The following is a 22127-nucleotide window of genomic DNA, read 5'->3' on the forward strand; positions in this document are numbered from 1 at the left end:
ATTCCATGATTCCAACCTCAGTGATTCCATGATTCCAAAGAACACCCACCCAGGGGGGTCACAGGGACAATCCCCCAGCCCCTCCTGGCATCCACAGGGTTGGTCTCTGCCATGGATGTGCCCTGGCTGTTCCCAGCGGGATTTGTCTCCATCCCATTCCAGAGGCACATCCAGCACAGCCCCCCCTGTGTAACTGTTTAGGGTTTTGACAGTTTTATAACCCTAAATTTGCACCTTCTGTAAAACAGTGACAGTTCATGATTCATTGCCGTGCTGGAATTCTTCTGATGATGTCTCAATATCTGAGCATGGAGCACAGCTCAGCAGAGAGGGAAAACAAAAACCTGGAGCAAAACACTCCCAGAACAACTTGAATAGGCAGGAATTGCCCACTCCTGCCAGTGCCATCCAAAATATCTGGGATTAATTTTTAGAGGTGTTTCCTGGGTGTCCAGCTCCAGTTTAAAAGTGGCTTGAAAGGAAGATGTGAAAAAAATGTCCATGGGTGCAATAGCTCTCTGAATTTCTCTGCAATTCACAAAACCATCTCCTGTCTGGACAGAGGTGATTATTTACCCGTTTTTCTCTGCACTAAAGAGCAGATTAAATCCTCATGCAAATATCCAATTAAGGAGTTAACAAGAAATTAAATTTGTAAATTAAAAAATTAAAATTAAATTATTAAAAAAATAAAAATTATTGTTGCTGCTGTTTACTGGATTTTATTTATTTTTTGTCTGTGGCCATGATAAATTTTTGGGTAAAACAACATACATGAGTGTTTTTCTAGGAATAGCTTAACAAATACACTCCAGTGCAGGTAGAGACTCTATTTTGACTTTTAGACTCTACTTTGGGGCAGCAGGAAGGATTGGATGGTTCTTGAGGTCTCATTTTTCCCTTTAAATGATTTATAGTCCTTCCAGACATCCCAGTTTTGGCTTTTCTGTGCCAATGGCTCAATATCAGGAAGTCCCAGTGAGGTGATCCTGTCCCCATGCTGAGGACAAGCTCCAGGTAGCTCTCGCCTGTGTTTAAGAGTTTCCAGTTTGTTTTTGTCCCTCCTGGACAAATATCCAGCCTGTGCAGTGGAATTTGAGCTTCCTCTGCCTACTGGATGTTTGCAACAATCTGGGATTTCCAAAAATAAAAACCAAAGCCCAGCCAAAGAAAGAAGCCCAACCTGTAAAAAAGTTACGGCTGGAGGTGCCCATTTTCTGACGGAGGGGTTTGGTAACGGGGCAGGGGACAGAAATGTGAGCAATAATTGGTTTTGGGCCTAGAACCAGGAAAACTACTTTTCCAAATTAATCCAGCGAGAGCCATGAATCCACTGTATTTCATATCACACTTCATAAAACTCCAGTCATAATCCATAAAAGTGACATTATTAGATTAAAACCCTCAGTTCCTCCTAGAAGGAGCTCGCTCATTAGACATGCTGTAGTTTTATAACCTCAAAGTTCCTCCCCAATTACCATGATTAATACTGGGCTTTAATAAAAAATTTCTCCCAATCACCACAGGGGTTGATCCCATCTGGTTGGTGTAATTGGGATTTCAATATTGTCCAGCAAGGGAAAGACGCTCTGGGAACACAAATCATGGCTGAGGATGGATGAGGATGGAGGGCTGGAGATCCAGCTGGGTTTTGGTGCTGGTTGGAGCATGGAAAAATCCAGGTGACGTGAGCCAAAGGCTGGAATTGCTGGGGGAAGTGTGGATGGATTCTCCCTCCTGGTGCAGCTGATGAAGGATCAGGGAAGCTCCCTGTGCTCTTCCAGCAGGGATCTGCCCTGGGAAATCCATCCCAAACTGAACTGGAGCCAGCACTGTTCTGCTCTGAGGGAGCAGCACCTGGAAGCTCCAGAGGTTTCACACAGGAAAGGCAGGATTTGGGCTCCTGCCTGCCAAGGTTTGGATGGCAGTGGATCCCTAAATCCTGGGAGAGGCTGCTCCTGAGGGATCAGCACTGTGGGAGGCGCAGGGGTTCAGCCTTGGTGCCATGGACACGTCTGTCCCTCTGCTCTGCTCTGCTCTGGGGACTCTCACCTGGAGCTCTGCCACCAGCGTGAGGACGTGGAGCTGCTGGAGCAAATCCAGAGGAGGCCACAGGGATGCTCCGAGGGCTGGAGCCCCTCTGGAGCCAGGCTGGGAGAGCTGGGAATGCTCACCTGGAGAAGAGAAGGCTCCAGGGAGAGCTCAGAGCCCCTTCCAGGGCCTGAAGGGGCTCCAGGAGAGCAGGAGAGGGACTGGGGACAAGGAATGCAGGGACAGGACACAGGGAATGGCTTCACATTAACAGAGATCAGGGCTTGGTGGGATATTGGGAAGGAATTCTTCCCTGGGAGGGTGGCACAGATTCCCAGAGAAGCTGTGGCTGCCCCTGGATCCCTGGAAGTGTCCAAGGCCAGGCTGGACAGGGCTTGGAGCAGCCTGGGACAGTGGAAGGTGCTGGGGGTGGAACAGGATGAGCTTTAAGGTCCCTTCCCACCCAAACCATTCCACAATGGTGACAATCAAATAACAAAACTCACTCCCATGGCCACAAAGCCGCTTGCTGGGACACCACCCCTCAGGATATCAGACAAATCCCGTTTTTTGGCTTTGAAGCAGGAGTTCCTTTGAGGTTTGTCCTTGCAGATCCGAGGGGTCCATGGTTTCATCAACCCCCGGGTGAGCGGGAGCTGGCGCGAGCTCCGAGCCTCAGCCAGAAGCACTGAAATTAAAAATGTGTCGGCTCCACAATTCCACCCCAGCCCAGAAAAACGCCAAACTCCTGTTATTTTTGAATCCCCTGATTTCTCAGGGCTGCTGGAAATAAGAGCTCCCGCTCCTGACTTCCAAGCAATAAAGAGAGGTGAATCACTGCTGAAAAAACCCTCCCGTGGACCACCCAGGGGCTCCTGCAGAGCTGGGAACCAGAAGTGGCAAAGCGCAGAAGGATTTTCATAACACAACTGCAAAATCACCTCGGAACAGGAGCAGAGTTCCCCGAGTGAGAGGTGTGATAATGAAGCCAGGCTGATTAATATGCATGGAGCTAAATCACATTCAGGTCACAGGGTGAGCCCCAAACCTCGACTGTAACATGTTCCCTTCCAGGACCCAACATGTGTCTGGAATTCAGATAGAAATCGCTTTTTTTTTCCCCCCCTCCTAATTATCCAACTCAGCATAAAATATTATTTTTTTTAACTAAATAATAGTTAGGATTTTTGTTCCTTGATGTGATTGGTCAGAGCTCTCCTTTTTTTAACAATCTGTGACTTTCTGAAGAGTCCTGCTGGGGTTTTAAAACTTGTAACTTGCAAATCACCATGTCAGAAACCACGGTGCCAATCACATAAAATATGAAATCACACGTTCTCAGCATGTATTTGTTGTCATTTTAAATGAGGAAACTTGGATTTTTTTAACAGAACTCAGGCTGAAACTGTCCCCTGTGTTCTTGATGTTTGTACTGTGGAGTGGTATTTCGGGACACCACATGCAAGATATTCTCCTAAACAGCCAATAAAAGCTAAAATTAAAACAAAATAACGCCTCTTAAAATGCACACTTCTATATTTAATGCTGCTCTTTAATTAGAAGTTCCAAGATTTCCTCCTGAAGGGTTTCAGGAGCATTGCTGTCACGGATCCCTCGGAATGAGCGGGAAGGGGGTGATTCCCGTGGGAGCACCGGGGAAATCGAGGCACTGTGGAAATCGAGTCACTTTGGAAATCTAGTCACTATGGAAAATAAGTCACTTTGGAAATCTAGTCACTATGGAAAATAAGTCACTTTGGAAATCTACTCACTATGGAAAATAAGTCACTTTGGGAATTGAGTCACTGTGGAAATCAAGTCACTGTGGAAATCAAGGCACTGGAAATCAAGTCACTTTAGAAATCAAGTCACTGTGAAAATCTGGCCACTTTGGAAATCAAGTCACTTTAGAAATCAAGTCACTTTGGAAATCGAGTCACTTTAGAAATCAAGTCACTAGAAACCAAGCCACTCTGTCCCCTGGCTGATGCTCCTGCTGAAAGCACAGGCAGAGTTGTTCAACCATGGGACACGTTTGTGCTGCAGCCTGGGCTCCAGGAAGGCTTTGCCACCCCGGGAAACCAGCGAGGTCCGCGTTGGGATGATAAAATCCATCACCGCGTGTTTTCGGTGACATTTCGGAGCTCCAACGCTCTCTGCTTCCTTGTTTCCCATCCAGGTGCTCCTGATCATAAGTGGGAACCTGAGTTTCCTGAACTGGCTGACCATGGTGCCCAGCATCGCCTGCTTTGACGACGCCAGCCTGCGGCTCCTCTTCGGCTCGCGGCTGCGGGAACGGGCGGCGCGGATGCAGCTCCCAGGGGAGGAGGGAGACAGGTTTTCCCTGGGTGAGTTATTCCAGGGAGGGAAAAGTTGGGATTTTGGTGTGCTTGGCTCCAAAGCTCTCGTCTTTGAAGCCAAGCTCTGCTCCTCTGTGGGCAGAAGGTGCCTGGGACAGTGGAAGGAGCAGCTGCTGGTGGCCACTGGCAGCGTGGCCACCATCGTGGTGGGGAGAGAATTCCCCAAACCGGGGAGGAGGAGAATTCCTGTTCATCCCATGAGTGTGAAAAAGCAAATCCAAGGGGGGTTGTAGCTGGAAAAAAGGGCTCGAGGTGGCTGATTTCCCCTTCCAGAGGCGCTTTCCGAGCTGCCCTGATGGAGAAGAAGCAGCACTGGGATGTTTCTCATGAGGCTGCAGAACAGATGGAGAGTGGTGTTTGCAGCATTTTTATAAACCGCATATAAGCAACAAATTGCCTGTAATATCAACAACAATCACAGCTGCTGGGGTTAAATATCCCAAACATCTGTCAGAGGAAGGAAAAATGTCAACAAGAGGCAGCATCTGTCTCCAGACTTTTCTACCAAGAAGCAGCTTATTAACCAAAAATGGGAGTTCCAGCTATGCAGCTTCGTTACATTTTGTGTATTTTTATTTCACATATTAATATAAATCTTTATCATATAAATCTTTATTGGCTTTTCCCCTCCTGGAGCTTTGCTTTGGAGGCTGTGAAAGTCTCAAACTTTCCTCCTCCATTTATGCCTCCAATCCCAAACAGGGCTGAGGCTGCAGCTTCTTTCTGGGAGGAGAAGCCAAAGGGAGTCTCTGTGAGGGGGAGGCAGATCCTGTTTTGAGGAACTTGCACCTTTTCTGTGATGTTCTCCAGAAAGTCTGACTGAGCCAGGGTGTCCAGGCAAGGAGAATGTACATCCCACTCCGGGTGTAGCTGTGTCCCACCCTCAGAAGGGGTGAGGTGTTTGTAATATCCTGGGGATCTGAATTCCTGTGCATTTTCCCTGCTGAGGAAGCAGGGGCTGTTCAGCTGGTGCTGATGGATGCCAAGAGGCTCAGAGGAGCCCTCAGGCTTGGGCCACCAGAGCAGAAGACAGGAGGGCCCCCAGCCATGTCCTGATTTTCTGAGGCCAATCCTTCAAGTGTTTGATTCCCACTGAGGCCTCCACTTCCCATCCAGATCCCACTGGCTCCTGTCCCCACGTTTTGCTCCGTCTTTGCCATCTAGATTATTTTTTTTTCCCCTGAATTAACTCCTTTTTCTCTCTGATTGAGTGGCTGTGACCACCAAGGGCTTGCAGACAGGAGGAGAATCCCTCCTGCTGAAGGATGAGCGTGGCCATGGACTGCTGAGGAGCCAAGTGAGGCTCTGTGTGCCTCCACCTGCTCTTGAATTACAGGGGAAGAAGTTCAGTCCATCTTAAAAAACCCCCAAAAACGCCCCAAAGCCTCGTAGGCAGCAGCACAGGGGGTGAGGGAAGGCCCGATTCAAACGATTCTCCAGAAATGTTCTCAGACTAAACAATTATTAATAGCTTCTGAGAGAGGTTCAAATAAACATCCCTCTCCTGCAGAGATAAGGGGGAAAGCTCCACGCAATTGCTTTGAATCTGATCCTTTGGCTGTTAATGTTAAATAAATTGAAAAGGGCCATGAGGGAAGGAGCCCCTCGGGGGTCACCTCTGCTTATTTGTCTGATCCTGGCGGTGTCTGCCCGGCCTGGGATCCAGCCCAGCCCCGTGCTGCTCCTGCAAACCCCATCCCAGAGCGCTGGCAGAGCAACACACATCTCCTCCAGGAGTGCTGGGGAATTGGGATTTTGCAGAAGGAAAAGCCCTCAGGATGAGGAGAGCTGAGGGCAGCAGCAGGAGGCAGGAGCGGCCCCAGGACTCCACGGCCGGCTCCCAAAGCACGAGGCTGATCCCGAGCAAGGTGCAAGTGCCAGCTGTGGTTTTTCCCCTGTATTAAAGCCATGATTGATGTCACATTTTAGACATTTTTCCTTTTAGCCCTTGCTCAGACTATTTAGAGAAAGGCAGATCCCAGCAGCGATAGAGGCCTGTGGCAAGGTCGGGGTGGTTACGGCGGGGCCTTGTCAGCGGCGGGGCCGGCACGGGGGGCCTGGGGATGGGAATGGGAATGGGGATTGGAATGGGGATTGGAATGGGGATTGGAATGGGGATTGGAATGGGGATTGGAATGGGAGCAGAGCAGTGAAATCACCTCCCTCTGGCCTGGTTTCGTGTCCCCCACAGGCTCCTGTGTCCGCAGAGTGCTGAACATCTCCTTGGGCCTCCTCATCGCCTACCTCAGCGTCCCAGTGGTCCTGAACCTGCTCAGCTCCAGACAGGTCATGAACACCTCCTTCAACCCCCTCAGGATCGTCAACACCTACGGAGCCTTCGGCAGGTACCTTTGGGCCTTTCCTGGCACATCCCAGAGCTCTCCCCAGCCTGTTCCAGAGCCTGTGTGCCTTAAACCTCAAGAGAAATCCTTCCAGTAGACCTGCAGTATGAAAGAGTTGGAGAAAAGGACCAGGTTCCTTTCCTCCTAAATCACAATTTATGGATTATCTGTTTATGAGAAATAAGGAGAAAAGGAGCAGGTTCCTTTCCCACTAAATCACAATTTATGGATTATCTGTTTATGAGAAATAAGGAGAAAAGGAGCAGGTTCCTTTCCCACTGAATATTTTTTCTCTGAGCTGTTTATGAGTCAGCTCATTCCATCGACACAGCAAATGTAAGAGCAGGATGAAAATATCCATAGGAGCAGGATGAAAATATCCCTAGGAGAGTTCATCCAGGATATCTTCACCATCCCCAGCCCTCTGTATTTCTGGTGAGCTTCTCTTCCCCTGCACTCCTTTGCTCTCCCCTCTGGAAACATCCACAGCACCTCTTGGTAGCAGATTTTTCCAGTGAGTGGTTTGGGAAATTCACTGCTCCAGAAAACTGTGGAGACCAAGGTATAAATGGCCTCAAAAAAGAAGACTTGAAAGGACAGGGCCAGCAGCAGCTCAGGAAATCCCTCAGGTGGGAGTGGACAAGGGAAGCATCTCTAGCTGTGTTTGGAACCAGACTGGTTTGGACTGGGTTTTAATGATCCAAATCTGGGGTTTTTGGGGACTAAAGCTTAGGTGAACCATGGCTGGGCTCAGCATAACCCCTCTCATGTGCTGTCCCTCCCAGGCTCTTCCAAATGGGAAAACGATGAAAAGCAGGGCTGAAGCATCAGGATGTTCCAGGGACAACAGCAGGGCTGGGCTTCTCTGCAACCTTTGCAGAGAAAATGCAAATTTGCACCATCCATGGTGACCATGGATGTTCTTCAGAGCTCTGGGATGGGCTCTGGCCAAGGCCCCAGAGGAGAAGCCAGCAGGAAATATAAATATAAATATAAATATAAATATAAATATAAATATAAATATAAATATAAATATAAATATAAATATAAATATAAATATAAATATAAATANTATAAATATAAATATAAATATAAATATAAATATAAATATAAATATAAATATAAATATAAATATAAATATAAATATAAATATAAATATAAACATATTTTGCAGAAGGAGAAGCAGTTTGGCTGCTAAAGGTCTGGACTCTGGAGAATCCACAGATCTCCTCAATGGAGATGTTCAGCATTCCTTAGGTTGGGAGCATCTCTCCCTGGGAGCCATCAGAATGGAAGGTGGAGGTTGTGTGTTCCCAAATTTTCGGTTTCTGGGGCTGGAGGAGGCAAAATCCAAGTAGAAAAAATTCCAAAGGGTGTTGTAGCTGGAGAGCTTTGCCAGGCAGGTTTCCATAGCTCCGTGTTCTGTATGGAAAGCAGCTCCTCGGAGCAGGTGGGTGTCTCTGGGAGCTCACCCAGGGCTCCAGGGTGGTGTTTCCATGGCCTGGAGTTTGCCATTCCCACTGCTCCATGCTGGGATTGCAGCTGAGCCAGATGGGAATTCTCATGAGCTGCTCTGATCCAGAACCACAGACCCACCTGTCCCGTAGGAATCATCTTGATGGATCACAGCTCTCCCTTGGGCTGGAGCAGCTGCAGGTGGTGGAAGGAAGGGCATGGAATTGGATTTTGCTGCTGGAGAAAGTCCCAGGATCCAACTGTCCCTCCAGGCCAGTGACTCGTGTTCCCCATGGACTCTCATGAACCAGAGCTTTTAGCTGAGATAAGGGGAGAAATCCTTCCTTTTGACAGTGGGGAGGCCCTGACACGAATTCCCAGGGAAGCTGTGGCTGCCCCTGGATCCCTGGAAGTGCCCAAGGCCAGGCTGGACAAGGCTTGGAGCAGCCTGGGATAGCAGAAGGTGTTGGGGTTGGAGCAGGATTGGCTTTTCCCACCCAAACCTGTGACTCGATGATTTCCCACGATTTGAGCCAGATAACAACATCCTGTTGTACCCCACAGCATCACCAGGGAGAGGACAGAAGTCATCCTTCAGGGAACATCCAGCCTGGATCCCAATGACCCCACAGCAGTCTGGGAGGAGTTTGAGTTCAAGTGCAAGCCCGGGGACTTGAGGAGGAGGCCGTGCCTCATCTCCCCCTACCACTATCGCCTCGACTGGCTCATGTGGTTTGCTGCCTTCCAGGTAGGTGCCTCTGGAAGCTTGGGCCTTCCTCAACCAGGAAAAAACCAATTACATGGATTTACTGTGTGTTGGGAGCATGGGGGAGTGTTGGAAGCCGTGGTTGAGTTAATTATGTTTATTAAAAAAAGAAAAAGCAAGAAGAAAGGTTGTGTTCCTAAAGGACTGTGCTACTGTAATGAAACTCTTGGCAATTTTATGTGGGGGTTTTTTTTAGGGTTTCTTAGCAATATCAAGAATCCCTGTTGGGGACACCCCTGGGGACAGCAGCTCCCATTCCCACACGTGGACATTGGTCCCTTCAAATATTTTCCCCATGTGATATCAGCAAACAAGTGACAGCCAGAAATTAAATAAGGAGGGGAGGAACTTGAATGTTAATTCTTGTTTAGCTCATTTTGCAAATCTTACCCACATGACAAGGGCTGGGTTTTCCAAAACTGGCTGACAGCAATCCCATCTCAGAGTATCCCAGGCTTTTCCCTTTGTCCCTGCATCCTCTCCTGGAATATCTTCCTTCCCTCTGCCCCAAACTCCTGGGTTTGCTTTCCCCGTGGTATTTTCATTTCGGTGCCTTTGGGATTCCTGGGCCGTGACATCAGGTTTGATATTTACCCCGCTGGTTTGTGTGTGCTGGAATTTCATTTAATCTGCATTAGGGCTGCTTATCCCTCAGGAAAACCACAGCCAAGGGCCAAACTCCAGCCAGGAGCAGTGCCTGGAATTAGGGGAAGGTGCAGGGGGTGGATGGAGCCGGGGGTGAAGTTTTGGGCGGGGGGAAATCAGCTCCCCCAGGCAAAGGTTTGTGTCTGAGGTGTGGAAAAGGCTCTGCCCAGGGCAGAAATGTCCTGAAGGTTTAAAACAAAAGGGATCTGAGGTTTAAAGGATGGGACACTGGTGCTGCTGGGCAGGGTAGAGTGTGGGCTGTGCCGAGGGATGCTGGAGCCAGGTGCTGGTGCAGCTGGGAGGAGGAAGAGGAAATAACTCATCCTCTTTGCATCCCTGTTGTTAAATTCAATCTCAGTAGTGTTTAATTCATTATTTGTAGTGTTTAATCCATTATTTGTAGTGTTTAATTCATTATTATTAGTGTTTATTTTATTGTTTTTAGCGTTTGATCCATTATTTTTAGTGTTTAGTTCTCTAAAAGCTTCTCCCAAGTTCTGGTGCTCCTTCCCAGCCATCCCACCTCAGCATTCCCACATCCCTCCTGCCCTGAGGGCTTTCCATGGCCCCCCAGCACCCACAGAAATCCCCACGGGGCAATTCCACATCCTGCTGAGATCATCTGTTAACAAAAGGGGAAAAAAAGACCCTCTGGAAAGCGGGAATGGGGTAACTCGTGTGGGAATGGGGGTAAGTTGTGTGAAAAACAGTGGGAATGGGGGTAAGTTGTGTGAAAAACAGTGGGAATGGGGTAACTTGTGTGAAAAACAGTGGGAATGGGGTAACTTGTGTGAAAAACAGTGGGAATGGGGGTAACTTGTGTGAAAAACAGTGGGAATGGGGGTAACTCTTGTGAGAATGGGGTAACTCTTGTGGAAAAATAGTGGGAATGGAGTAATTCTTGTGGGAATGGGGATAACTCTTGTAGGAATGGGGATAACTTGTGTTGAAAACAGTGGGAATGGGGTAACTTGTGTTGAAAACAGTGAGAATGGGGTAACTTGTGGGAAAAAAAGTGGGAATGGGGTAACTCTTGTGGGAATGGGGATAACTCTTGTAGGAATGGGGATAACTCGTGTAGAAAAACGTGGGAATGGGGTAACTCTTGTGTGAATGAGGATAACTCTTGTGGAAAACAGTGGGAAGCGAGTTGCCCGGGCACGGCGGTGAGCGTGGGATGCTCAGGCATGTAAATACCTGCTTAAGCATGGAAATAAATCCCGTTTGGAATGGCCCCCGCTCCGCTGGAGCACGGAGAGCTCCAGATCTGCTGCCAGCCGCCTCCCTGGGCTGCCTGTCCTGCACTGCCGGAGAAATCCCGGGCTGCTGTTGAGTCCCCAGGGCAGCAGAAAGGACGAGAAGCAGGAGCTGGAAGCCCAGGAGGAGCTCCCGAAGGCAGAGGAGTTGTGCAAAAGCCGTGTGGGAGTTTCCAGCCTCCATAAACCCGGGCGAGTCCAGCCTCTGGATTAGATTTCATTTGTTTCCAGAGGTTCTGGGATGTTTCTGTGTGGCTCCAGGGCTGAGTCTGCGTTTCCCTGGCGGTGGCCAGGTACGGAGCTGACATTCCCAGCTCTGACAGGCTGTGGAAAAGCCCCGGACCTGGGGGAAGGATATTTCCCATCCCTTCGTGCCGCTCCTGACAGGCTCCTCTTTGCACCTCATCAGCACTTGACAAACGACCCCGGCATTCCCGAGGAACTTTCCCCCCTGGATTGGCTGCAGGATTCGCTGGGAAGCTGCCTCCAAGCTGGCCTTGGACAGGGATCCAGGGACAGCCACAGCTTCTCTGGGAATTCTCTTCCAACCCCTCCCCACCCGCAGAGAAGGGAGGAAAGAACGGCTGAAAGGGCAGAATACGATTTAATCACACAAAATTGAGGTTAAGCATTAGGAATAATTTTTCCCCCCACTTGACACTTCCGTGTGTTAGTGCAGAAACATCCTGGTTTTACAGGAGCAGGTGACAAATTGTTAAAGGCTTATCTGTGCTCCAGCTACTGCTGCCAACCCTCCTGTAATGATTTGACTTCTGGTTTATGGTGGAATTTCAGGAATAGCCCAACACTGAGCCTGGCTGGCACAAAAATCATCCCATGATGGATTCAGCATCGCTGATCAATAACGAGCAGAAAACAAAATGCTGCTCATACTTTTGGGGCTTTGAGTTGGTCGGTTCTGCTGGTGCTGGGATGTCTTGGAGTCTACAAAAGTTGGATGTTTATTGCCCCAAAGGTTTGTTGGAAAAGGAAAAATCAAAGGGAAAGGCTTTTCCCTTCCTTATTGTGGCCTGAAGGGTGTTTATTCTATTTGGGGACTGCATGGCCAACACAAAGGCACCCTCTTATTATCGAGTAATAACTGCTCCAAAATACCAAAATATTGCTGTCCTCAGATTGGATTTAAAGCCCAGTGTTTGTTGGATCATTCCTTGAAGCTGCTCCAAAAGTGTCTGGATGTAAAACCGGCCGTGGAGCAGAGTTTGGGATGCTCTGGGATGCAGTGTGTGTTTTCCAGAGATGAGGTTACTGATGGAAAACCTTCAGCTGTTTTCCTAAGAGCAGAGAGAGCCGCCAGCAGCAGGGTTGGTGCTCTGAGGGTCTGCCCTGGGTGGGATGGAAAATTCAGGTTCTGCATGAGCTGAGGAGAAGTAACCCCATTTATAGAGAAGGCAGGTTCATATTTTTGTCAAATATTTGATTCGAGCCTGCTGTTATCTCAGCCTTGCAGCCAGAAGGTGCTCGGAGGGAAAATCTGCCCGGAGGAGGAGGTGTGAGTGTCGTAATCAACCCTCAGCCTTGTGCTCCCTGTCCCCAGCTCAGCCTTTTTCATTTCCTTCCTTCCCCCTCAGCTTACTCCCATTTTCCATTGCTGTGTTCTGGTCCATGTGCAGAGGGAAGGGTTTGTTTCCTCCTTTTCCCTGGGATTCTCATCTCCCTGCAGCCATGCAGAATTCCAAGCTGGCTCACAGGCAGCCTCACCTCCTGCAGGAGCAGGGCCAGGGAAGTGCCTGGAATGGCAGAGCAGCCCGATATCCTATCGTGCCCTGGGCTGGATAAACACACAGGGAGACCTTGTCCCTGCAGGGAATGATTCCTGTCCCGTGGCCACCGTGTGTTCCAGAGCCCACTCTGCAACAAAGGGACTTTTCTTCCCCGAGCCAGAGGTGATACGGGAGCTGTGCCAGGTGTGGCTTTTCCCTGGATAGGTGGGATGGAGGAGCTGATTCCCAAAGTCTTGCTCTGCTGTGTCATGCAGCCTTTTATTCCTGCCTCCTTCAGGGAGCAGCTGCTTTCCCAAGGATTTTCTAATGGGATGGATTGAGGGATGGCTTTTAGTGAGTAACTGCACATTGGGCTGGAGGCACGGCTTTTGGGGAAACTCATAGAAAAAAAATGGGATGAAATTAGGAAAAAATTCTTCCCTCTGAGGGTGGGGAGGGGCTGGAATAGAATTCCCAGAGGAGCTGTGGCTGCCCCTGGCTCCCTGGAAGTGTCTAAGGCCAGGCTGGATGGGCTTGGAGCACCCTGGGATAGTGGGAGGAGTCCCTGCCCTTGGCACTGGATGGGTTTTAGGGTCCCTTGGAATCCAGAACATTCCATGATTCCCTGTGGTTATTGGAGATAACAGAATGGACCTTCCTTGGGCAGCAGGGTGGTAACAAGTGATGGTGAGCTGGAATTACATCAACCAACCAGGGGTGGCATTAACTGTGGCCTCCTTTCTGTGGGACAGGGATTATTGCTCCTGATAGCTCCAGCTCCCCAAACAGCAACGTTGAAGGTGCTGAACTGTGAATACGGGCTGAGAATGCCCAGGATGGTGGAATTCCACCGTGGAATTCCCGTGTTACATCCCCCATGGACACAAAACCAGCCCCTCACACCAGAACAGGGGAAATGGAACCTGTCCTGCCCCTCTGGCAGCCACTGACTGCGACCTGAAACCGCTCAGGGCTCCCAACCACGTGAAATAATAACCCCGGGCTCCTGTGCCAAGTTTCCAGCTGTTCCCACATGTGCATCTCGTCCTGACCTCCTCCTGCGCCCGTGCCAGCCCCGAGATTCCATAAAACACCACACTAATCCCCAGTCCTTTTTCATTAAATGACCAATTAAAGCTCAAGGAAAAACCTCCTTATTATTATTATTTCAGTTGGGAACGTGTTCCCCGTAGCACCGGGGGGTTTCTGGGGGGGTTTTTTGGGATGATAACGTTCCCTTGACTTTGTTATCGGCAGAGTTTTGTTGCTACTGTGGCTGCTTTGCACTCCTCGCTGGTGCCTGACTTAGCAGAGCTTTAGGTTTCAGTTCTGTGCAGTAATTAAATTCTCCTGGACACGAGTGAATGTGTTCAAGGTGAGAACACCGTGTTTATTCCCTGGAAAAGTGTCGGAGTGGGGAGGTCAGGGAGTGCCAACAGCTGCAGGGAGGTGGTGGAGCAGCGCTGCTGGGGAGGTGATGCTCAGCTCCTCACATGTGGCTGGGAGAAGGAGCAAATCCCCTTCCCAAAGTGGAATTTGGGGTGAAACTGGCATGGAAAGATGGGGGGAAGTGTCTGCCTGAGCTCTGCACGAGGCTGAAACCCATCAGGAATTCAAAGCTTGGAGGGGTCTTAGCAAAGAAAGTGCCCGAAGTTCTTTGTTGGTCCCCTCTGTTGTACCTGGAATAGGATTTTTGGAGGTTCTGGGTGCTGGTTCCAGCTGCAGGGGCTGCTGAGGATGATCTGGCTGGATTGCTGGCCCTGGCATTCCCGTGGATCTGCACGGAGTGTCCATGAACACAGAAAGGCTTTAGGGCTATAATTAATCCCCTGGATGGTTCAAGCCCTGTGCTGCACACTCAGATTCCTCCATCCCATCCGTGCCCGGAGCTGGATCCCGCTGGATCCACGGACAGAGGAACCCCTCGGACTGACGCTTCCCTGGGTGCAGCCCAGATCTCCTGGACTCTTTTTTCCCCCTTCTCCACGGTATCACTTTCCAGAGTAATGAGTTAAGCAGGGTCGTTAGCGCAGCCCTCGGTGCGGGGAGGGGGGCGGGGGCTGCACCGCCTGGAAATTTCTCACCGCAGACTTCACTGGGGCCAGACATGTTGTAAATTTTACAAGAAAAACACTTTACAGACCAGAAGTCCAACTCTGGTGTGCACGGAGCTGCTAATTAACAATTTGGAGACCACGGGAGCTGGGGAGCCGATCCCACCTTCCTGGAGCCTCCCGCTTCTCAGCGAGGCTTGGAAGGTTTGGGGGCCTCCATGGAGCTCAGGGATTCCTGTTCCCATTCTCCTGCTGCTTCCCAGCTTTCACACAGGAGCTCCCAAATCTCCCAGGCTCTCCTGGAGATGATGTTGGACATCATCCAGGGCACTGGGATGTCCAGGCAGGATGCTGAAGGTGCCGCTTGTGATGTTTGAGCCCTGAGCTGCTGTGGCACCTTTTGGGAGATCCTCTCTCCCAGCCAGGGGTTCCACCTTGGCACCCACCTTCCCAAATCCCAGCCAAAGCCACCTTTTGGGAGATCCTCCCTCCCAGCCAGGGGTTCCCAGGTTGGAACCCACCTTCCCAAATCCCAGCCTGAGCACCTGCAGCCCCCCCGGGCTGTTGAGGGACACGGAGACTCGGAGTGAGTGAGCCATGGGGACAGTGCCAGCTGGTCCTGGGAGCTGGGGGAGGTTTGTGTGGCACATCCCACACGGTGCCAGGCTCCCGTTCCCAGGGCTCGCCGTGTCCCGGTGGCCTCGGTGCCAGCAGGTGGCACCGGGAGGGGACTGCTGGAGCATCCCTGTCTCCATCACCCATCCCCGACGGATGAGAGCAGATGGAAGGAGCAGGGAGGAAGCGGGAGGGGGAGAGGCATCACTCTGAAAAGCTTTTTTGGCTGAAATAACTGTGGTTTTCCTCTAAATGGCGATGAGCTGGGGTCAGAAACCCTGCGAGGCAGAGCTGCCCTGGATGGGCCGTGGTGTTTTCCATGGTTTCGCTCCCGTTTCCCTTGGTGACGGGAATAACAAAGCGGGCCATGAGGGGAGCTCTGCGGAGCAGCTTTGCCTCGGGGCTGTGTTCTGCTGACAGCCCTGCAGGTACAGCTCCCGGGTTTCCCTTTCCCACAGTGTCCCCTGCTGCTTGTACTCAAAAATCCGCTGCTGGGAAAAGCAGGAGAAGGAAAATCCCGGCCGAGCCCAAGGCACAGAAATGGGGGAAATGCTCAGAAGGAGCCTGAACGAGAGCAAAGAGCAGGATTCCTGCGGGGAGGGAAATCACAGAATCGGGGAGTATCTCAAACTGGAAAGGATCCACAAGGATCGTCCAGTCCAAATCCCTGCTGCCTCAGGATTACTGAAATTCAGCCTCTGCCGCTGTGCTGCTCCAGTGGGTCCATGAGGAAGGAATTTAGGGAGGATGGATGACACGGCAGAAAATGGAGACAGGAACTGGGAATAGAGAAGCCACTTTCTTCTGTTTTCCTTTGGATAACACAAGGGAACCAACCCAAACCCTTTTCCCAGGGGGAAGCAGTCTGGATTAAAAGGATGGATGGGTTATCCATAAAAAATGTGCTGTTATGGTTCCCCTGTGGGGTTTGCTAAATAAATGATTTAAATCAAATATCTGGGGGCAGAATTGGCAGATGAGGCAAACCCAGGGAAGCTCTCCCTGCTCCCTGAGGCTGCCAGTCTCTGTCTGGACTCAAGCATCCCATGGGACATGTGCTGAAACACTGGGAAATTCACCATTTTCCACCCAAATCCACTAAAATCTCTCCCCAAGGACAGAAATCTTCAATCCCAGTAACACTCCAGCAAAAGCCCAGCAGTTCCTAACATTTCCATTCCCTCTTCCTTTCCCCAAGACCTACGAGCAGAACGAATGGATCATCCACCTGGCTGGGAAGCTGCTGGCCCAGGAAGAGGAGACCTTGTCCCTGCTGGCCACCAACCCCTTCGCAGGCAGGGACCCTCCAAGGTAAGCCTGGAGTTCTCCTGATGGAGCTGGAAGCTCCACCTCGTTCCCACCCTGGCCGTGCACAGGAGGTTCCTGCTGGGCTTTGTGTTTGGTGGGACCCAGGTGGGATTTAGGGTGGCTTTGATGGACACCAAAGTGCTGCCAGCACCTTGATTCCCCCCTGGAGGGGCCACAGGGAGCCTTGGGATGAGCCCATTGCCAGCAGATCCATGAAGGGCTTGCTGCTGCTGCTCCTGGCCAGGGATGGTCCCTCCTGCTGTGCTTTCCTGCCCCTCAGCTTTGGGGTTTTTTCTCTTTGTGAGCTCAGGTCAAACCCCACCACTTCCATGGACCTCCTGAGGTGTTTCAAAGACAAAACAGCCCTGCAGGAATGACTGAGTTTGTGGACACTCGTCTTGGACTTGTTTGTGTTTTCAAGGAAGAGACAAAGCCAACATCAGCCAGGGAAAGGCACAGAGGAAAACTCCGAGGTTTTATACAAAAGGAATTTTGTCCCAAAAGCGCCTGTTTTGTTGATGGAGTTATTTTTAGCTGAGAAAACATTTTTTTGGGGCATTTTGGATCAACTCAAGTCATGTTATGCTCCTGCTAATGTTTTCCATTTGGGGCTCTGAGGATGCACTGCAAACAGGGATGCAGGTCCAGAGCTCTGCGTGGAATGAAATTCCCCTCAGATCCTGCTGATGTTTTCCAGCTTTAGGGCACTGCATCCCCCAAACCTTCTGAGGAGAGACTCCTTCTCCAGCTGAAGCACAGAAAACTTCCCAAACTTTTACCAAAATGTTTCCTCTGAGGTGCTTTGTAAAGCCCAAGATGGTAAAAATCCCCAAATCCTGGAATTCTTTGGGTTGGGAAGGGCCTTAAAGCCCATCCAGTTCCAACCCCAACACCTCCCACTGTCCCAGGGTGCTCCAAGCCCTGTCCAGCCTGGCCCTGGACACTTCCAGGGATCCAGGAGCAGCCCCAGCTTCTCTGGGAATCTGTGCCAGAACCTCCCCACCCTCCCAGCCAGGAATTCCTTCCCAATATCCCACAACCCTGCTCTCTGTGGCCTGGTGCCCTTGGCAGGGGGTGGAACTGGATGATTTTTAACCTCCCCTCCATCCCAAACCATCCCTGATCCTGTAATTCCGTGATCCTGGACTTCCATCCAGGTTGAGGTGAAAGTTTGCTGCCAACCTCAGGGATCCCTTCATTCCCACAACAGTAGCTGGGTGGAAAAAAACTCCTAATTTTCCTACCATTATTCCCCCCTTCCCTCCACTCTAAAGGGAATTTTGAGACTTAATTATTTTCATTCCCTGCTAGACTAAATAATTAGGGGAAGGGGCTGTTTTCCATAAGAACCTTGCGCTCCATCCTCCACGGAGTTTGTTCTGTTAATGGAAACTCTACACCTTAAATAGCCAAGGGACTTTCAGAATGAGTTAATGCCTTCGAAATGAAATTTCTGAGACCAAAGTTTGGAGGGTCCTTTACAACTCAAGAAATTATAGTATTTTTTCAAGTGTGATAAACTTCAAATGAGAAACAGGTGACTGATTAAAAATGAGGGCATTGTTGAGGGCCCAGCCTGGCTGAGTGGGAAGCTCAGACCTCGAGGCCGGTGATGTTTGGGGAATGTGGATTTCCCAAATATTCTGGGGCAGTGGACAGTTCTTAAAAGCCCAGCCCTCATAAATCTGAGCGGGAGGGCTCAGGCTGAAACATTAAGAAGTGTTGAACACACCATGGAAAAGGCTGCAACAATCAAAGGAAACAAAAATCACATTTAGCCCACAGGAGGGGGAGAAAAAAAAAAAACAAAACAAGTTTTTGGGTCTGTTTGGTGTCTCTGATATTAAATCACAGTCACTTGAGGATTTTTATTCCATTTAAAGTAGCACTTTGTTGGGAAAGCCCCACCATGGGTGTGAAGAGCTGGATTTGTAGTGGTGGTGATTGTGAGGGAGCTGGTGCTTTGGAACACGGGGGAATGTGGCATTTGGGATTCTCTCTGACTGGATTTGATCTGATTTCCCATTTAAAAGGGACTGGATTTGATACCTGGGATCTGTGGATCCCAAGCCATGGGAAGAGCTCGGTCATGTTTGCACTTTGTAGAAGCCAAATTTGGGCTTGGCCCCTCCCCAGAGGGATCCAGGTGACTCTGGAGCAGTGCTGAGAGCAGGCAGGGGGTGGCAATTCCTGAAAAATCCAGGCATCACTGGGATGAGGTGGAAATGAACCGCTCAGACATTCCCAGAATTAAATTCCACAGTCCTGAAGGGAAGTTTCAGAGGTTTTCTGTGGGGAAAATCAGCCTCAGTATTTCAGGGAAGCTCATCCCAAGCTGGCAGGATTTCCCCCAGGCTGGGATCTCTCTTCTTTGGCAGGGTAAATTCCAGCCTTGGATCCATCTGGATCCAGGTTTTTTTTCTCCCCCCAGTTTGCTTTGTCCTTGGTGTTATCCCACCCTTTCCAACCCATCCAGAGAGGAAAATCCAGAGAGGAAAATCCCACTGTGGCACTTCCAAAGGGGATTTCGAGGATCAGCTGCCCCTGGGATGCTGCAGCTCTGTGGGACCAGACCTTGCAGGAGCCTCAGAATCAGCAGCACTAAAAAACAACTCCAAAACTTCCCCCATTCCCTAAATTTAGTCCAAGATGAATTAATTCATGCACCCTCCCACCAGCAGGGTGCTGGAGCAATGTCACCCCGATGAATTTACACTTCCCACCACCTGATTTACAACAGAGCAGGGAACCTGGAGGTAAAACACCCCCCAAAAAATCCCCAACAACCCAAAACAAAACATTGCAAAGCGTGTTTTGCTCGCTTGCTTGCTTTCTGCCGTCCCTCTCCCACCCCTCCTTGCCTTGTCAGGCCATTAATTCTTACAGAAAACACCCCTGCGTTGGTTTTTTTCCCCCCTGGAACCCCTCAGCTGTTGCAGGGAGACAGCTGCACCCTCTGGAACTAATTACAGCTGTCTGGGAGATTTAGGTCTCCGTCCCAACAACTCCAATATCGCTGCTAATTTTTAACACGTCCAGTTGGGAGATGTCAGGAGGGGCTGATATACGAGCGGCTCCCGAAAGCGCGGCGGGGCAGCTGCTGCTGGGCATCTGCTGAGGGGAAAATATTGATTTAAAAAATCATGCTGGCTATTTTTAGCCTTTTGGGCCTCGCCCAGTCCGGTGGGGACGGCCGGAAGGGTCCTTGGGGTGGCTCAGTCCTCCCTCCTCGGTGCCGTCGCTCTCCTGGCACTGCTGTCGGATCAGAATTTGCCCAAAGGATGATTTTGTCCCCTTTTCCTCGCAGCAGAGAGGGTTTGCCATCTCCTGGAATTGTCCTGGAATGCCATCCAGTCCCACCCTTGCCATGGCCAGGCACATCCTCCACTAGACCCCATCCAAGCTGGCCTTGGACACTTCCAGGATGGAGCAGCCACAGCTTCCCTGGGAATCTGTGCCAGGCCCTGCCCACCCTCCCAGCCAGGAATTCCTTCCCAATATCCCATCGAAATCCTTCGGTTTACACCCAGTTTTTAATGGGAGCTGGTGCCAGTTCCTTCCCAGGGAGCCAGGAGGAGCTGCCAGCTTGTGTTTGCTCAGGAAATCCCGGGAAGCTGCTGGAGACTGGGATCACCCTTCCCAACCTTTCCACGGCTCCTCTGCCCCATGAGCCTTTCTCATCCTTCTCTGAGTACCTGGGACATCCCAGTGAGGTCAGGCAGCTCCTTCCCAACCTTCCTGAAGCTGTTGCTGTTCCTCCAGAGCAGGGATCAGGGAATCTCCTGCATCAGGGAGGCTCCAAGACCTGTGGATCCCTTCCAGCTGCCAGGAGATCTTTGTGGATCCCCAAAACTGCACAAACTCTGTGAGCCCTGGAAGGATGGACTTGGGGGCGTCAGTTTGTAGCTCCTTCCCTCCCTGAATCCCAGGAAGAGGGAGCAGGACCAGCACTGGAGGAGCTGGAAAACCCCATAATTCCAGGATTGAGGCACCCAGGCAGGTTATAAACACCAGCAGAGCTTGTAAACTCTGTGAGCCCTGAAATGAAGGGCTCCAGTGGGTATTAAACACTGCAGCTTTTACACCCTGAGCCTGGCAAGGAAATATTCCCTCCTGGGTTCCAGGTTTTCCACCTTTCTCCCATTTATTTTGGGAATAGATGGAGATGGGTCCAGCTTGGGAGGTGCTCTGCAGCCACTTAGTGAAGGAAAAAACCCCAGATAATCCGAGTGGCAGGTGGAGGGATGCTTGGAGCAGGACACTGCCATAAAATCAGCCTCTGAAGCTTTTCTGGGAGGTGGATCTGGGACTGGAGGTGGATCTGTTTTGGGAATTCCAGAGAGCAGTCAGGCAGCACGGCTTGGAAATCTCCAATCGTCCTGGAGTGGCTACCTGGACCCTCAGGGATTGTTCAGTAACACTCCAGTTATGGACAGGAATGTTGTGCTCCTGCAAAGGAAACCCTGTGGGAACAACACTTCAGCTCCTGTTTGGCTTTTCCCAGCCTCAGAAAGCAGGGAAAAGAGGGAATGCAGGAATGGCCTGGAGTGAAGGCAGCAGCTGCAGGGGGTGAGGTGCAGGTTTGTGCTCCCCAAATTCCACTCAGGGCCCCTTTTCCCATTTATCTTCCTTCATCCTCAGAGGAGGGGGAAGAGTGGAGGTCATTGAATCGTGGAATCATGGAACGGTTTGGGATGGAAGGGACCTCCAAGGCCTGTCCAACCCAGCCTGGGACAATTCCAGGGATCCAGGGGCAGCCACAGCTCCCCTGGAAAACGTGATGGGTGTGATGAACACAGAATCCCAGGATCACTGAGGCTGGAAAAGGCCTTTAATTCCAGCAAGTCCCACCTGTGCCAAATCCCCATCCCAGAGCCCTGAGTGCCACATCCAGACCTTCCTTGGACACCTCCAAGGGTGGAGACTCCAAACCTCCCTGGGCATCCCATATTCCCATGGTTTTGTAGGAGAATCCTCGTGCTCTCCTGGGACTGGGTGCAGCTTTCTCCAAGCCCTTCACTCCGCCCCGCTCCCCGAAGCCGAGCGCTGATGGCAAATCCGTGGGAGCCATCCCTGATTATTTTAGCAGCAGGAAGGACCTTCCCGGCCACTCCAGGGATCCCCCAGCTGCGGTGCCCTGCTCAGTAGCAGGGTCTGTATTTTCCTAGTGGAGCAGAGCAGGTTTAAATGAGCACTGACACGACTTTGACAGTTTTATTTTGTGGGTATTTTATGGACTCGCCTGGCGACGCCGGCGATGCTCCCGGCGAAGGCGGCGCGGGCGCCGCTCCGGCCCTTGTCAGCATGTCCTACATCAAGGGGGACAAACCCCCGGATCCAGCGGCATGGGCAGCTCCCAGAGTGTTTCCTGACACTGATGAATGGTTCTTTCTGCACTGCTTTCAAACCTCCTTTGCCGTCAGCTCCCGGAGCAGCCGGAAAACAGATGCGCTCAGAGCCGCGCTAACGGGGCTGGGGCAGGGGGTGCTGCGGGAGTCAGGGAATATCCAGAATATCCCAGGCAGAAATGCTCCAGGATGGCTCTGAGCAAGGAAAAAACCTTATTATTCC

At 50.7% G+C, this 22127-nt stretch overlaps 1 protein-coding gene across 2 annotated transcripts in view; it reads left to right on the forward strand.

The window, feature by feature from the left end:
* The window catches only part of LMF1 (lipase maturation factor 1), a 143557-nt gene that overhangs the window by 119335 nt on the left and 2095 nt on the right, over positions 1-22127 (forward strand). For both annotated transcript variants that reach the window (XM_015642937.3, XM_033517853.1), the window contains exons 7-10: positions 4211-4379; positions 6583-6736; positions 8753-8936; positions 16447-16559. In XM_015642937.3, coding sequence (XP_015498423.1) covers positions 4211-4379; positions 6583-6736; positions 8753-8936; positions 16447-16559 — 620 coding nt within the window. The remainder of the gene's footprint in view (positions 1-4210; positions 4380-6582; positions 6737-8752; positions 8937-16446; positions 16560-22127) is intronic.

The sequence above is a fragment of the Parus major genome, chromosome 14 (assembly GCF_001522545.3).
Source record: "Parus major isolate Abel chromosome 14, Parus_major1.1, whole genome shotgun sequence".
In the NCBI taxonomy this organism is placed as follows: domain Eukaryota; kingdom Metazoa; phylum Chordata; class Aves; order Passeriformes; family Paridae; genus Parus; species Parus major.